We start from the raw sequence: 17,810 nt of genomic DNA on the forward strand, positions 1-17,810 counted from the left end.
GCGCGGATGTATACCTAGACGAATTGCACTGTAGGAGGCGGGAGAACGAGTCTTCGAACCTGGTGTGTATGCCTACTGTGAAATTGTACAAGCTTCCCAAAAAAAACTGACAAGACTCACACCTGTTTCACACATTTACTCCGTCTGCAGTGTGCGTATTGCAGTCCGTGTGCGTTACGTATGTGGTTGCAGAAGCTGCACGGACTCATTGTGCTTTCATTCACACAGGACGCGTTTGCAGTCTGCTACTGATCCGCAACTGTTTAGTCCACAAACACAACATTTGTTCATTATTCTATATTTCAAACCATGTTAAAAAAAAATGACTCTTATCACAGACCAGTAACAATCTTTCATAATCATAGACATTAGTTTAAACTTAATAAATATAAACAACATATTGCATTTGACTTCTAGGTTTGTATAATAAGCTGCTCAAGCAAGCGACAAAACATTTAAACACAACAATTAGCCTACTTTTCTTGTTGGGATATGGCAAATATTAAAATTAAAGCACCGCTGACAGAAAACCAGTCGACATCTTGTGCCTTTTGCATTTAAATCTTTATTACAAGCAATCGCACGATTCTTAATGAACTTTGTTTTTCTGCTTCCATAAAAAGTGCATAGGCTATATCATGTTTGCCTCGTTTATCTAAAGGTGCTCGTTTTCTTGTTTTAAACCTAGCCAAAAACCAACCCATGTGTTGCATGTGAAAACACAGTAGGCTTTAATTAGTATACATTATTGTGAAATACCTACTGCGCAATTTCCGTTGTCAAATCCATGTTAATTTTTAACCGGCGAACAATGCGCTGTCATTTAATCAGTGCATGCAGCACAGCAAAAATAGACTCGGTACTTAAACGTATAGACGCACCGCTCCTGGAACGCACTGACGGACCGCAACCGCGTGAACGCTGGAATCCGTTGACATGGGTGCATAAAAAAAAAAAAAAATGCAACGCGTACGCACTGCAGACGGAGTATGTGTGAAACAGGCGTAAGGTTGTTTGCAACTTGTGCAATGCGGAATTAGTTTACTGTAGGAGTTCTTCCTGTCTCAAGTAGGCTACCACCTAAACACAAAGCATCCCTTAGCTAATGCGGAAGATGCCGGGCCAAGCAATGTAGCGCAGGGGAAGAGTGTCGTCAAACTTACTATGTTTGAGTGCAGCACAGCTCTATCACTACTAACAAGTACATTTTACTGAACATAATTTGAATGCCTTCGGCAGAATTCAAATGAGCCATTTTAATCTAGATTAATCTAGATTAATTCGAAGATTACAGTGAGATTAATCTAGATTAAAAAAATTAATCTATGCCCACCACTAATTTATATACACATAATAAATATACACAGTATACACACATATGTTATGTAAACAAAACTTTTATTTTGGATGTGATTAATCATTTGACAGCACTAATATAAATAAATCTTTTCATACCTGCCACAGCTTCAACTACCATCCAAAGAATGTCAGGCTTTTGCTCAATAATGTCAGCAAAAACATCTTCATCTACTTCTGTTCCAGTCTTGTCAGCTCAATAAACCTTATGATCTGTGGAGATGTCAAACTTCTGCTTGACTGGAAAGACAAAATGGAAATTACAGAACAGAAACAGGTGAACAGGAAAAAAGATTTAAATAAAAGAGCTCATCCATCATGCAAAAAATTCTTAACCATTTCCCCCAAATTCACAGATTTTTCTGTGATTGTGAAATTGACAGAATTTACAACAATTGACAAAAAAATCCTGAATCTGATCTGGGGCTGTTTTTTTAGTAACCTAACCTACCCACATGTAAGAGGTGACAAAAATAAATAATGAATATAGAATAAACGTTTTTTTGTTTAAAAGCAGTGTTTCTGCTTTTACATTATAATTGTTCTTTCATATTATATTCATAAAAGAAAATATCCTGAGCATCAAAGTGGGGAAAGACTTAAATAAAAGATTTGTTATTAACAATGAAATGCATAAACCATATTACAATTATTAGCCAGATATCACCATTTAGGAGCACTTACCATCCTTGATTAAAGAATCATAAGATGATCCAGTAAGCTTTATGTACTTTCTGTGATGTTGGTACTGCACTTTAAACAGCACACTGTCAATGTTTTGCTTCAAAACAAAATGACACGTTTAAAAAAGCATACAGTGGAAAGCTGTCTTTGTATCAGAAATTTACTAATGCTTACTGTGGTGCTTAACGGTACACAAAATTCATGGTTCGTTTTGTACCTCTGTTTTTAAGTCACAGCTCAGTGCAATTTCAGTACAGTTAGGGGAAATTTTAAAACGTAAAATTGATTGTCTTTTAAAATTTAAATGAGTAAAAATCAACAGTTCACATATATTCAATATAAAACAGTATAAACCATAATTTTATATATCAAAACAAACATAATCAGGATTGTAAGTCTTACCTGTGGCTTTATCTTGCACTGATTTGAGAAAAGACCATAATTGTGTGCTTCAAGCGCAGTTTCAAATGGCCAACAACATGACCACTGAAATGTCCTGTATGTAAAATAGCACAGAACCAGCGTAGATCTTCACGCCAAAGTTTCTACACAAATTGAAATTATTCAATTAAAAAACAGCCTATACGGCCATATATGAAATCGTCAGTTTTCACTAACAATTACAAAATGTATAAAATAAGTTACAAAAAACCTGAATGTTTTAAACAGCTTTAACATTCAAGTGCGCTGCTTCAGAAATAGGTATCCTCTATAATAACTTTTTAACAACTTTACTTTTACTTTTTCAAATAAACGAATGTTCTATGTTATTTTTCAGGAGGAGAATTTGCAACACGTTAGAAATATTTCACGTTTTTAAAAATGGCGGCGGCGACGACAACAATACACTATATTGATGAAACTCCTTTCTAAAATAGACTGGCCGTCATTTAATTGATTAAAACAAACATAATCAGGATTGTAAGTCTTACCTGTGGTTTTATCTTGTATTGAATAGAGAAAAGACCATAAATGTGTACTTCAAGCACAGTTCTATAAAGCCATATATGTATACAATAAATAACGCAATTCTGATGTTTTGAAATTTCCGATTTCACTAAAACTATAACGTTACAAGACACAGCCTGCCAGGCTATTAATGTGACTCACTAATGCTAGTTTACGTTTTGTGTTTTGCTTTCAATCGCACAATTCCACTGAAAGAGCTGCCATTTTTCCAAACAGGGTAGATTGTCAAATGTGGAGTCGGACTGCACTGTCTCAATTACTTCAAGTTCTCGTATGTACAATTAACACTGGAAGCGCAACACCAAAATATTGCACCCCTTGGGGGCACCATTTCACACAAGCTGGTGTTTATTACAGTAAACGTACACTTTTATTTGAACACTGTGGCAGTGTGGCTGCATCCGAAAACTTAGGCAGCTGACTTGCTGCCTCGCTGCCGTATGAGGCAATGACTTTGCATGCAGTGTTTTTGCACCTCATGAAACGGATTTCAAACAGACTTCTGAGGCATATAGAGAGCTTTGGTGATAACTAAGCAAATATTTCACTACTGCAATATTAATTTCTCGCTAGAAATGACATCAAAAGGGGGAAAAGTTGATCAAAAACATACTTTAAACACAAACTGACCAACGACGCAACTTTCAGATGCCATCTTTATTTTTTATCTTAACTGTCGCAGAATGGAACGCACGGGATTGTGGGATATCAAAGGCAGTGAAGGATACATCTATGCTGCCTTCAAAAATCGGCCCGATGAAGGCATCTCAGGAGACCGGAACTGAAGCTAACATTTGAATTTCTGACGTGCCTTGATGCCTTCCTACCTTGGAATGCATCCTCCGAAGGCAGCATTTTTCATTTTTTGGATGCAACCTGTAACACCATAAGGCCTTACACTGAAATTTTAACACCACCGAATTTGCTGTGCATTGTTTCATGCATCAAGTGATGGCATAATTGTGGAAAATAGTAATAATGGTCTTTTATCTGTCAAAAAACCACTACACCCATATCCCATACACAACCCTCAAAACTGAGGACACAATTTAAACAAACAAACACTGGAGTATGACCTAATTACGTCGTTATAATTTCAGAATTGCCCCTGATGCGTTCGAAACATGATTAAAGTGTAATGCAGAATGTACAAGCATTTATGGTAAACTAAACTATACTTGAATGTAATTTCTATTAAACTTTTATTTAAATATTCGTAATTACACATTTTAATAATGAAGTCATATAAAATACTTCAGATGTGCTTTTAGAGTCACTGTTAGTCAACACATCAGAATAAGTGTACTTTAAATGATGACAAAACAATAATGAAACATAATGATTTAACATGATGCACTTTTAAGTAAAACTTCTAATTTGACATTATTAAAAAGTTCGTTGGGAAGTTGGGAGTTGTCACGTTCCTACTTCAACCACGCAACAGGCTCGAAGGAAATGAAAACCTCTCACGTGATCAATATCCTTCTTCTAATCCTGTCTTGGCCTATTTTATCATCCTCCACAAGGGGGCACAGGGACTCACTCCCACCACTACACTGTCCCAGTCCTGCGTACCAAAACAAATCCTCCATCCTTCCGTGCAATGCGATCCCACGCCGCCTTCCGGCTCTCTCGGGAAGTTTGTGTGAACCAGCCTGTGATAGTGTTCACAGAAAGACTGAAGTTTATCCAGGCGGAAATAACTGGATGTGAGGAATGGTGTCCCGGTACGATTCATGCAGGATAGAGCACCTAAATAAAGAGCGACTCTCCGGCGGTGGAGCCGAGCGTTAATCCGCGGTCGACAGGACGCTCGCTCCGGTCTGTCCCGACAGACAGCAGCGAGGTTTGGTTGAGCTCACATCCCAAACAGCTCACACACAGGTGGGACACACAGACGGCTGCTTGAAGTTGACGAAAATGTGCGTAAAGTGAAATGTTGCGCTTCTATTTGTGTTTGTGTTTACCTGCTTTATGCCACGCTGCTTTTGTTGATCTTCAGACTAATGGGAATAATGAAGCAGGCTAGTCAAACCAGCTAACAAAGAAACTCACACGCGAGCTATTTACGTTTCTTACCATTACAAAATATACCATGGTAACCATAATTTACGCCAAAATACTAGTTACTGTATGTACAGTTATTGCAGCAAAACTGAAGTTTTCTCAGGAAAAATAACGTATTATGGAATTAGTATTATGGTAATAGCTTGTCAACAAAATAGAAATAAAACAAAGAGTCAAATCTTGAGAAAGCTTCTTACACGGTTAGAAAGAATTATATAATTTATTCCTATTTTTATATAAATAATATTTTTTGTTTATAAGTATAATTGTTATTATTTTCATAATAAGCATTGAGTTTTACTGTAGCTGTTTATTTCTGGTAAGTTAGTTGTTAATCAAGTTTTCCTACAGTTAGTCAAACTGTAGATCTTTTGTTATGGTCTGTGATTTTGTTTCTTTGTGACACTGTATGTCTCACAAGTTTCTGAGTCAGCTTTCTTCTGTCTTGAAACATTTGCATACAGTACATGAGTTGCTCTTTAAAGAGCATGGTGTCATCCAAACTGCCTTTCAAATGTTTGGCATCAGTTTTTTTTTTAATCCGCAAGGATGCTGTAAATTCGTCTAAAGTAAATGTAAAGATATTTATAATGTTACAAAAGATTTATTTTTCAAATAATTTTTATTCATAAAATAATCCCCCCCAAAAAAATCACAGTTTCCATGAAAATATATATAAATATATAACTGTTTTTGATAATAATCAGAAAAGTTTCTTGAGCATCAAATCATCATTTTAGAATGATTTCTGAAAGATCATGTGACACTGAAGCTTGTAGTAATGGCTGCTGAAAATTCAGCTTTGCCATCACAGGAATAATTACATATAAAATATATTAAAATAGATTATTTTAAATTTTCAAAATATTTCACAGTATTACTTTTAAACTGTATTTTTGATTAAATAAATGCAGTCTTGGTGAGCTTAAGAGACTTCTTTCTAAAACATTAATAAATGTTGAACTTTAGTGTATGTGTCTGGGCAGTTGATCAAAGTAAATTCAGCTGAATCTTAGTTAATTCACCCAAATTCGGCATGATTATATATCCGTTAACTTTTTGATATTCACACATTTCTTTGTGAATTCCACTTTTCCAGTAGGTTTTCCTAGCAGGTGTGCTTTAAATGATTTTCTGCTGGTTATTTACACACAGAAATACGCTGAATGATGTCAGCTGTGTATTCAGGTGATGAGCTTCATGTGTGTGTGCTGAAGCCCTGCCAGTCCTTCTCAGTCATTTGTGCTGTCGCTCAGATTGAGCACGGAAGGTATTTTCCTTCTGCAAAACTGGCTGAACCAGAGTGTCAGTTGTGTGCACACATGCTGACAAAAAAAAAGACAGGAAACACAGTGGCATAAAAAGGCTTCAGGGCAGTCAGTTGGTCCTTGCTGATTTGGGTTCTTGCCAGGTTAGTTGAAAGATGGTAAAACTATACAACTGATACATTCTTGTCAATCACCTGCGCTCACTACCATTTTTAAAATGAGTTTCAATTATGGCTTAAAATAGTTTTATTTTTAAGGACACAGAAGTATTTAATTTGACTTTTAAGCACATTGGCTTTGTTTTTTTTCTTTAGCTCTGAGATTTACTTTGCAAAGTTGGAAAGAGGGTGAGGTTCAGAGCTTTGTTGTCCTAGAACCACTTGCATGTAAAAGTATTTAGAAATTTTTACTTAAGTTAAAGTATGGATACTTTGTAAGAATTATACGATAAAAGTCAAAGTATCTTACCTTAAACACTAGAGTGAAAGTACAAGATGCTTTTTATTGTATTCAAGAATTTAAAAGTAACTATTATTATTATTATTATTATTATTATTATTTTTTTTTTTTAATGGACTGAAATCAAGACAGTCTACGGAATTTAATGAAAATGCCATCCAAGATATAGATGAGTTTGTTTCTTCATCAGAACAGATTTGGAGAAATGTAGTATCACATTATTTGCTCACCAATGGATTGTCTGCAGTGAATATGTGCCGTCGAGATGAAAGCTCTAAAATCTGATTCAAAATATCACAATAATCCACACGATTTAGTCCATCAGTGAATGTCTTGTTACAGTTAAGTGTGTTTAAGCTGCGTGTTTGTAAGAAACATTCATCATTAAGGCATTTTAACTTTAAACCATCGCTTCTGGCCAAAATACCAGTTCTGTAAAAATACTTCACAACGTTAATTGATGGACTGGAGTGGTGTGCATTACTTGTGGATTGCTGTGATGTTTTTGGATTCTCGTTCTGACAGCACTCATGCACTGCAGAGGATCCACTGGTGAGCAAGTAATGTAATTTATCCAAATCTATTCCACTGAAGAAACAAACTCATCTACGAATGAGTCATCTTGGATGGCCTGAGCATAAGTAAATCATCAGCAAATTTTCATTTTTGGGTTAACTATTCTTTTAAAGTCCTTTGATGCAATAATAAAAAGCAACTTGTTTCATTCATAGTATCCTGATTATCAGGCTGTACCTGAAACCAATATCCTGAAATTGTTAAATTCAGCAGCAGAAGTGCCATTTTTTTTGACACTTGAATATATAGTATATAAATACTGTCTTGTCTTTACACTCGTCAAGTTTGTCTTTAACAATGGTCATTTAACACAGTTACAATGTATTGCCGTACAGTATGACAAAGACTTTGTGTTGTGACTGATGAGATGTCTCTTCACAAGCATGAACAACCATAGTTTTAGGCCAATAATTTTTTACTTTATTAGTAACGTTCACTGTAACATGGGCTCAGTAAGACAGTTCTTAATTTTTATGATGATTGATTTATGACAGTGATTTCTTCTGTATAGTGGGGAAAAAGTATGAAGAAATATCTGGGTCATATTTTTTCCATAACTAACTAACTAAACAACAAGCAAACAAATAACTACCAAGGAGTCTTCAAAGTTTTGAGATTTGCAGTTTGACTTAAGTTCTGCTAACATTAATACAGAGGTGTAAAGATCTGTTTCAAAATTTCTAGGTTAATGTCTAGATCATGGTTTGTGTATAAATGAGTCTCCATGGGATGCCAGAAACGACTTCCCTAAACACTCTGGTTTTTAAGTTGTAGATATTAAACATTCCAGCTGCAGAGGCGTTTCCTGTCAACAAGCGACTGCCAGTCCATGCACTCAGACCAGGATCCTCCTCCTTTTCTTCCTTCACAGTTGTTCTCCGTCTTTGTGTTCATCTTTGTGCCATCCCCCTCCTTCCATGTCACTACTTCTGTCCCCCTTGCGCAACCACACAGCTACAATTTCACTACAGGAGACATATCAAATGTTTTTGGTTTGCTTGGTAATCTGTAGATGTAGGTCAATCGTACTGGTAAATATCTGGCTTCGAACTGTGTGTCTGCTTTCTGTGTGTTCATTTGTTTGTAAAAGAGACTGATTGAGTCTAATTTGCATGTTGCAAAAATTGTGTAGATTTTGTATACGTGTTTGTATGTTTGAGCCTGTGCTGCGTCTCAAAAGTCTTTGTTACATTCTCATTTGACTTTTCAATTATGATATTCAAAAATTTCAACAAGCTGTACCATTGACATGTGTGTGCATGTGTGGCGACTTCAAAATTTCAAAGGACACTGATACCTTAATTGTGCAGAAGTAACGGTGTCTAACCATGCTTGTTCCCTGCAACAGAGTCTGGCTCCGCCTCCTCTCCATATGATATGACATCACTCTGCGGTTACCACAGAAACCAGGGCTCCACTGCAGACGACGGTTGACAGCCAAGCAGGTGAGTTATTTATTGTGGTGTTGGAAAACTGCAGACAAAGCACAATTTAATAACGGCACAGGGACGCATGGCAAACGCATGTGCATTTACACAGGCATCTGAATGTGTTATGAATAGCTCTTGCGTTCTAGTTAAAATGTGAGTATGTGTGTGTTGTAAAAGTCTAAGTGTGAACACGTGTTTGTATTAGTACGCAGATTCCAAGAGTGACATGTGTATTGCATTAGCAACTATGGCTCTTTGGATCCTCCTGTGAATTCCTTTTGTTAGATGTGTGTTTGCCTGTAGTAGCAGGATTTTTTATGCACACACCCGGTCTCAGTCTGGACTCCTAATTCAGCAAATTGATCCCTCCCTTTTAGGTAATGTCCAATCATGCTGATTTAATACACCCATACACACACGCACTCTCACGGCGTGATTAATGATGTGTCAGTAAAGCATTCGGTGTGCTCTTGTAAGCTCTGTTTCTGCCAAGGCAAAGTCCACAGCAGAGGAGAGGAAAAGGGTTAGAGAGCATTTTTCTTCAGCTTCATAGACACACCCCACCACAACAACATTTCTGAGAACACTGTATTTGTTTGCGGTGTAAAATGATACTGCAGAGATTCTGCTCAGTTTGTTGGATTTTAGACTGGTCAGTGGTTTCAACTGACTAAAGAATTTTCCCGCCAATTTATAGGAGGGCACTGACAGCATTGAGCTGCGATAAGGCGACTGGATATAATTTCCAATATGAGCCCATGACAGTTGGCAGCAAAATAGTGTTAAACTGAGCTTAGATTTATGCAAATGAGCAGCAAAGAGATTTGGCGACAACCAAATTGAGTGCAGAAAGTGATCTATCGCCAGATACAGTTGAATATCTGAAACTATAATAATAACTGAAATCCTAATGATAGGGCTGTGCAAATAATCAAATGCGATTTTCATGCGCATCTTCTCAGTAAAGCTGGTTCTGTGATTAGTAGTAAATCTCCAGCACGTGCTTTCAGATGGAGCGGCATTTACTACACAGAGCCGTAGCTACGCAAAATCGCCTTCATAATCGTATTAAATACCGCTCCATCTAACAGCACGTACTGGAGATTTACTACTAATCACAGAACCTGCTTCACTGATGAAATGCGCATGAAAATCACATTCGATTATTTGCACAGCCCTACCTAGTGATCTGCAATTTATTCTCTGTCAGGAAAAAAAAGACAAATTTTTGTTAGCTAACTCTGGATTTTTTTTGTTTCTTGTTTCAGGTGGTGCAATGGCTGCCCAGGTTGAGGTTGATGCTGGGCGGCCATGTGTGGTTGGGAGTCGTCTGCACCTTAGCCCTCTCATAGACTCTAGCAACAAGAGCTTGATGGAGAGTTCAGGTGGCACCCAGGGGCCACTTATTTTTCACCCGGAGCCTAACAAACCTGCCCCGGGTCCCAAGCCTAGACTCACCCCAAAACCTTTCACTGTGGAGAAAAATCCCACTATACGCCCCATTCTTGCTCCTAAACCACAGCCAAAACCAAAACCTGAACCCAGTCGACCAGTTTCCTCCAAACCAGACCTGCCCAGCACACCTAAACCGCAGCTAGCCAGTAAACCCAGTGTACCACCTGCCTTTAAAACAGTCCCGAAGCCCAGCGGTCAAACAAACAAACCTGTGGCCTTTAAACCAGCACCAACCATCGCTTCTACTGATTCCAGCAAATTTAGAACAACCCAAACCGGGGATGTGCTGAGAAGAACAAGCTTTGGAGCCTCACCAGCTCGACCCAAAACTGATTTTCAGACCTCCACTCCTGGTGCTGAATGGCCTTTTGGTTCTCCGAAGAAACAGCCTGGCCCTTCAATCACTCGTGCTAAATCAGTGGGCTTTCTCTCAGAGATCGGACTTAATAACGAGGACAGTAAAGAGGATTCTGGTGCTAAGGATGCGTGTTCTTCTACTGTTCTTCGCCCCCAATCTAAAGGTTCAAGACCCAGACCGGTTTCAGCTGCGTTTCTCCAAAGCCCCACTATGTCTGAGTCTCAGGTTGTATCCCCTACACCTGCTCCTCGTTGGACAAAAGGACGACCCCTTTCATCTGATCTTACCTCTAAGTTTGAGACAATTGGGCTGTCCCTAAACCGGCGACCTACCAAGGAGGATGGTAAAGAAAACACTCCTCAAATGCTAGAGGGTGTTGGAGCTAAGACTCAAGAGAAAGAACACAGTGCTGAAAGGGCAGAAGGGTCAAAAAAGTCCCAAAAGGACTCAAAAGATTGAATCCAAAAAATGAGAACTCCAAGAAAGACTCAAAACCTGAGGATACAGGAGGTAGCAGTATAAAGAGACGCATTAGTCTGCTTTTGGACTCTTCTTCATCCCCCTTCTCAGTGGCACGTGTGGATACTCCAGGGACTGAGCCTCACTCACCGGGGCTGTCTGTCTCTGATACTGATGGAGCGGTGTGGGTGAAACAGCGAATCAAAGAACTGACCGAAGAAGTGCCTACTACGCTGTCACCACCCCAGAAGCCACAATGTAAGCCACGTACCCTAGTATCTGACCGCACTAAAAGGTAAGATCCAGTGGTTTTCAACATTCATTACAGAGGGCTGCTAATTAGAGTTGTATAATCAGTTATCAACCTCATGTTGTATGTGAATATTATGTATGTACTGAAATACTTCAATATGCACAGTTTTGTAGTAGATTTACTGCCTTTGGGTTTTTACAAATGTGGGAATAAAATAGATGTGGTATGCAACATCTCTCTTTTACTTTCTGAAAAAAAGAATAAAGTACAAAGGAAGCATTTTATGACTAGTGCAACAAAATAAATAGTAAAGGATCTACATTATGTGCATAAGGGATTCTTTATGTATATTTTGCTGACGTTATGTGTAATTACGTCTTGCATATCTTCTTTTCCCCCCTCAAATGCAAACAAAGATGTATAATACATGTTTGCAGTTAGGTGGTACAGAAATCATAATTAATGCCCATTTGCTTTTGTCATGATTCACATTCTTTACTCTGAAAATCAAGGCTACAGTATTATATATAGTATTTGTTTCTAACTAATCTGATTTGTTTACAGATTTGAAGCAGCGCTTGAAAGCCATAGTTCCTATGAGCTCAAAGGCCCCCAGCAGGTGAAGAAGATCAAAACAAAAAGGTATGGGAATATGAACCACTGCTATTAATCATACTGCCACAAATAAAGCATCTTTGCAAGGTGCAGTACAGTAGGCTTTGTGTTTAGAAGTTTAGTTTTTCCATAAAATCTAACATTTTACTTTTTTTTTTTTAAACAAATGACACCAGAGTATACTATAATTGTGATAAGTCTATCACAAATTAAGTAAACTAACTGTAATTGCTTGTTTTCCATTTCCTTTAACATTTGTGGCAAAAGGCCGTCAATGATTTTAAAACGGAAATATATGTGTTTTAATACTGCATACAGAAAACTTGTAGCTCTTTACTCTCAAAAAAGTATTTGTATTTGTGTGTTCTTACCCTGACACAGTTTTTCTATGATAGTCGCATGTTTGATAAAGTAAAACAATATATTGTTAAATGAGTAGAAAAATCCTTTTGAAAGGGCCTTTTTGATATTTGTGACAGTAACTGACCTACTGTGGTCACAGCCCCAAAATAAATGTTGATCATCCTTGAAAAAAGAAAAAGAGAGATTTCACTTTGTGAGAGAGAGGGAGAGGAATAGAGAAATAACATATGAGGCTGAAAAAGGCGCTTCTGATGTCACAGAAGGTGCGGCACTCCAAAGACATGTAATCTGAGTTGTAGCATTAGTCATATAGCAATTATGAAACATGGACACTTTGAAGGGAGGGGGTGGGAAAGGTCAATTTGTGAGAGAAGAGGACGCTTTGATTATGGCCCCTTCATGCCCCACCTTGCTTTAAGAGCTTTGACAAAGAGCATACAGATCTCATTACACGCTTCAATCTCCTCTCCCTTTTCATGTGCCCTTAATGTTTGCTTCAGTCTCCATCTCCTCTTTGTAGTATTATTTTATTATTCACATTTTGTTATTCACATATCAGTTTTTTCATACGTCACTATCTTGTACTTCTTTTTTGTGATCTTTTTATACCTTCCTCTGTAAAATAATAACTCAGATTTGATAATCTGTTGTTTATTCAGATGAGTCTGTGTTGCATTCTTTCTGTGGATGATTTGCCCTTTGGAGTAGAAATATTCTATTCCCTCTCAAAGTGTGCCTCTAAATCAGTCATGTAATACACATAATGTACACAGACAGCCATTGTAATGATAGCTCATATCTGAGCAAAGAAAATGCTACCTCTAAATGCTATAACTGTCAGTGAAAGCTATAATTACACATGGGGGTTGTCAAAGGCTGCTTCTTTAAGGATCACAGTTGTAGACAGAGCTCACCTTGTCTGTCTGCAAGTCAATCCAAGTCCTGGGTTCTTGCTTACTCATTAAAAAGGTACTGAGACAAAGAATTGAATCAATGGCAAGTGAAATCATGTAAAAATATATTTAATTGATTTTTTATTTCATTTTGTAGTTCGATTACTCCACGATTGAAGGGGAGTTCACCAAACAAGAGGACAGGAAAGCATCATCACTAGGTGTTCAAGACTTATCTACCAACTCTGGTTTTGATAGTGACAGAGTGCAAACAGTACGAGCGTCTATGTTCGAGCATGTGGTGGAAAGGCATAATGTTCAAGTAATGGAGGATAACATTTCACAAGACCCAAGAGCACAACAGGAAAGCACAATTAAACCCATGCCCAGGCGAAACCACTCTTTGCGTATTCAAGATAACACCCTTAAAGCTCTTGAAGATGATGAACCTGGTAGTTTGGTCAAAGCAACCTATAGAGAACAAGTTTCTCCTTCCAGCCCTGTACGTGTGGAGCATGTCTTTGACACTGTGGCTTTGTTTGGAACCGGAACCGTGCTTTTAGTGAGGTTTTGCCAACCGCTTCCCTTGAGGACAGAGCTCACACACTGCATTCTCGGCGATCCGCTCCTCAAGGTAAAGAGGACAGACCTACCTATGAGATAGGTAATCTGCTAAAGGATGAAGCAGCCACTCCACGTTACCTCAGAGTAGGGGCATTACAGAAATGGACTGCCACAGAGGCAGACAGAGAGATTGAATCTCAGATGGAGCAACAGAAAGAGATGTTGTGGAAGATGGAAGAAGAGATACAGAGGCAGACAGAATTGCACATGGCTGCAGCAGCAGCACTGGAGGAAGAGGAGGAAGACAGCGAAGTAGAAAGAAAGAAGCAATTAGAAGCACAAAGAGTCAGAGAGAGGGAACGAGAGGAAGTTGCAGCACCCAAACGGCCTAAGATTCTAGAAGCCGAAGAGCAAATGAACAAACCTAGAGCCACTTACTTTGCTCTGACTGGTCAGATTCAAGAGCCTGTGCATCAGGGTGAGAGAGTGGAAGAGGAAGCAATCTTAGGGAACATTAAACGAGGGATGAAGGAGGTTCCGTTTGATGATTTCACTGTTAGATCAGGGCAGTGGGGTCTTCAGAATCCAATTGCTCCATTTAGAAGAAATCCTTCATTGGAAGCTGCAATGCAGAGAGATTTGCAAGAGGAACCTCATAAAAATGACACTGGCCCAAGAACAGATCACAGATTACAAGAAAGAGAACGGCAAAAAGCATTCAGGGAGGAAACAGAAATAGAGAGACAAAGACTAGCAGAGTTTGAAAAGGTGATGGAATTGGAAAAGGCAGCAAGAAATAAAGAAACAGAGAGATTTGGAGATTGAGAACAAAAAATTGAAAGGGAGAAAAAAGAGAGAAATTGAGATACAGAAAGAGAAAGAGAGACAAAAGGAGTTGGAAAGACAGAGAGAGCAAGAGAGGGAGAAACAGAGGGAGTTGGAAAGACAAAGGGAAATTGAACGCCAGAAACGAGAAAAGGAGCGACAGAAACAAATTGAATATGAGCGAATGAAGGCTGCAGAAAGAGAACTAGAGCAGCAGAGAGAGTTTGAGAGGCAACGACAGAAAGAGTTTGAACTAGAGAAAGAGAGAATGCTTGACCAAGAGAGGCTTAGGCTTAGAGAATTTGAAAAATGGAAGGAAATGGAGAGAGAAAGAAAGAGACAGCTGGAGTTGGACAGACAAAGGGAAATTGAAAGACAAAAGCAGAGAGAGAACTTGAAAAAACATAGAGAGATGGAGAGGCTAAAAAGAGTTAGAAAGACAGCGAGAATTGGAAAGACAACGAGAGTTGGAGAAACAGAAAGAGCAAGAGAGGGAAAGACAGAGACAGTTTGGAAAGGCAGAGAGAACTAGACAGGCAAAGGGAACTTGAGAGGCAAGAAGAGTTGGAGAGACAACTGGAGATTGAAAGACAGTGGGAGACTGAAAGGCAGAAAGAACTTGAAAGACGGAAACAGAGAGAGCTGGAGATGGAGAAATGGAAGCGACAAAAAAGCAGAGGAGAGGGAGACCAAGAAAGAGCTGGCAGAACTTGAGAGGATCAAGGAGCTTGAGAGACAAACAGCTTCTTGATTTTGAGGCTGCAGAGACAGCGGGAAAAGCAACTCCAGCAAGAGCAAGCGAAACAGAGATCAAAAAAAGAGCGAGAAGATAGACAAAAGCTGTCTGAATGGCAGAGAGCATCAGAAAGGCATCGGATGGAGACAGAGCAAGAGAAGTTTATACCTACATCTCCTCTTCGGCCAAAAGTTCTAGATCTGGATGCAGTGTCTCTTGGTTTTAGGACTGGTCGAGACAGCCATGAGAATAGCCCCACTGCTCGATGGAAGCAGCCCTCCCTTCATCCTAATGAGCTTTACAAACCTGGCATCTTAGATATTGATTCATTCAGGAGTCAAACCCAACCTGATACCTTCTCTTCAACTGGATATGGAGGTTTAGAGTCAGGAAGTGTTGGTTCAGTGATTCAAGCTCGCCCACAGGCCACACAACCAAATGTTCTCCAACCCCAAACAGCATCTCAAGTTCAGTCTCCTCTTCAGTCCCAGTTTCACCCTCAGTCCCAGGCTTTCTTCCAGCCCTCCCCAGCAGAACGTATGAGAACTCAACTCCCGCCACCCCTGCAACCTCAGATTCTGCATCAATCCCAACCTCATTCACTGCCTTTTGCTACAGAAAGACCTAGGCCACAAACACACTCATTGATTGAGACCTCAGACTGGCCCTTTGTTGCTCAGCAGCCAAATAATGATTGGGTACATACTAAAGCAGAGTTGGCTGTAGATGAGCCCCTTTGGGTATCAGCCATGGAAGAATCCAGAAGACCAGTTAGCACCAGACCTGTTGGCCTTGAGCAGCAACTCTTGCATCATGAGGATAGAGGTTCGGTTAACATTTTGACAGACAGTTCAGCCTCTTCCCATGCGTCCAGTCTTCACTCCTGTACTGCATCCTAATATTGCACCACCCATGGTTCCAATTCAAACTCCTATGCTGACTGCACAACCAGGCTTTGGACCAATTCAAACACCTATGCTGTCTGCACAACCAGGTCTTGGACCAATTCAAACTCCTATGCTGACTGCACAGCCAGGTCTTGGACAAATTCAAACTCCTATGCTGACTGCACAACTAGGTCTTGGACCAATTCAAACTCCTATGCTGACTGCACAGCCAGATCCTGGACCAATTCAAACTCCTATGCTTTCTACACAACCATGTCTTGGAACAATTCAAACCCCTGTGCTGACTGCACAACCATGTCTTCATCCCTCTGTAGACCCTATAATGACCCCAGAGAGATGCTGGACCTCAGAACCTTTGAATGTGGGGTCAAGTGGAGCTTTGGTTCCTCCTCCCACAAAGCCATTGGCTAAAAAAGAGACTTCAGTACCCACTAGTCAGGTTGCAACCTTCTCTGTCACTGATCCTATATGGAGTCCAAACTGGGAGCTGGCATCCCAGGGACAGAGGGAGAACCATGCCTCGCACAAGGACAAGGTACAACAGGTGAGGAAAAGCACACTCTGGCATAGATGTTTGTGCACAAATTCCCACTGTATAGTCTTTGTGTGTGTGCGTGTTGAGTTTAGAAATGTATTGACAGTGAGTTGATTGTAGAACCACCTAAATATTGGTTTTGAAAACTGTTCTTTGGAGTGGTCAAATATTGTGTCAGCCCCTAGTTGTGTTGCATTGCATTTCCTTTGAATTCTTTAAAGAAGCTTGACTGTAGCCCCTTCTAAGTTTTGTGTAGAAACGTTCAAGGAGTATGTGTCGAAGATCTGCCCCCACGGAAAGTTCTGCTGATGGTCCGCTTACCCACGTGAGAACTCAAAGAAGTCGCAGTGCACACAAAGAAAGAAGTGGAGAGACCTCGGTAAGTAGAAGCATGATCAGAATTAAAACTTTTCTTTTGTGTATTTTTCTCTCTGTATGTTATTCATTTTCTCATACACATGCTCGCATACTCAAAACTATTTACAGGTACTTTGCACTAAGGCTGGGTACTCTATTGAATATTTACCCAGGAATGCATCAATATGAAAAGTTTTGGTCAGTTGCAAATTTAGCATGTTTTGTCACTGCTGAGTTGAGCTTTTATTGTCAGTTTTGTTTGGATCGTGTTTTGTTAGTTTCGCTCAGCTTTACTTTGCACATGGACCAGCAAACATTTTACATAAGAGTCGAGTTCTTTACCATGTTCTAATGGAAAGTGTTCAAAAATGAAGGATGAAGAGATTGCTTGTTGACTTTCTGATGATGTCACCAACCTTTAGAGACCAGATGTTGGAAGAGTTCCCCGACAATGTGAATAACAGCTGTCACATGACCCTTTCTGGCATGTAGTGCTTGGCTAATGATGTTTGACCGTATCTGATGGACTTAATAGACTTGTTTAAGCACACACTGAACTAGTTATTTAGGCTGAGGGTTATTTAAGCTGAATGTTTATATTTATATGCATGCTTGTTGGGTATGGAGGCTGACTAGCTTGTGTTTTATTTGTGTGTGTATGACTGGGTGGTGCAGGAATG

The 17,810-nt window shown here is 39.3% G+C and overlaps 2 protein-coding genes and 1 long non-coding RNA gene across 4 annotated transcripts; all 3 read left to right on the forward strand.

The window, feature by feature from the left end:
- The first annotated feature begins 4,720 nt into the window (after positions 1-4,720).
- On the forward strand, positions 4,721-11,089 carry LOC122138132 (pollen-specific leucine-rich repeat extensin-like protein 2). Of its 2 annotated transcripts, XM_042729014.1 has the most exons (3): positions 4,721-4,893; positions 8,728-8,824; positions 10,078-11,089. In XM_042729014.1, the coding sequence occupies exon 3, from the start codon at positions 10,086-10,088 to the stop codon at positions 11,079-11,081; it is 996 nt and encodes a 331-aa protein (XP_042584948.1). In that variant the 5' UTR covers positions 4,721-4,893; positions 8,728-8,824; positions 10,078-10,085; the 3' UTR covers positions 11,082-11,089. The 2 variants fall into 2 exon arrangements, 1 of the variants encoding a protein (XP_042584948.1); XR_006155337.1 differs by lacking the exon at positions 10,078-11,089 and having other exon boundaries at positions 4,721-4,931; positions 8,728-8,805.
- Positions 11,090-11,092: 3 nt separating this feature from the next.
- On the forward strand, positions 11,093-13,743 carry LOC122138138. Its single transcript, XR_006155341.1, has 3 exons — positions 11,093-11,376; positions 11,899-11,976; positions 13,363-13,743. It is a non-coding gene; the product is annotated as an uncharacterized LOC122138138 (long non-coding RNA).
- Positions 13,744-16,204: 2,461 nt separating this feature from the next.
- Positions 16,205-17,482, forward strand: LOC122138145 (putative uncharacterized protein DDB_G0290521). The gene is made up of 2 exons (XM_042729093.1): positions 16,205-16,782; positions 17,030-17,482. Exons 1-2 carry the CDS (start codon positions 16,243-16,245, stop codon positions 17,480-17,482), a joined length of 993 nt encoding a protein of 330 aa, XP_042585027.1. The 5' UTR covers positions 16,205-16,242.
- Positions 17,483-17,810: the final 328 nt, after the last annotated feature.

This window comes from Cyprinus carpio, chromosome B8 (genome assembly GCF_018340385.1).
Source record: "Cyprinus carpio isolate SPL01 chromosome B8, ASM1834038v1, whole genome shotgun sequence".
NCBI lineage: Eukaryota > Metazoa > Chordata > Actinopteri > Cypriniformes > Cyprinidae > Cyprinus > Cyprinus carpio.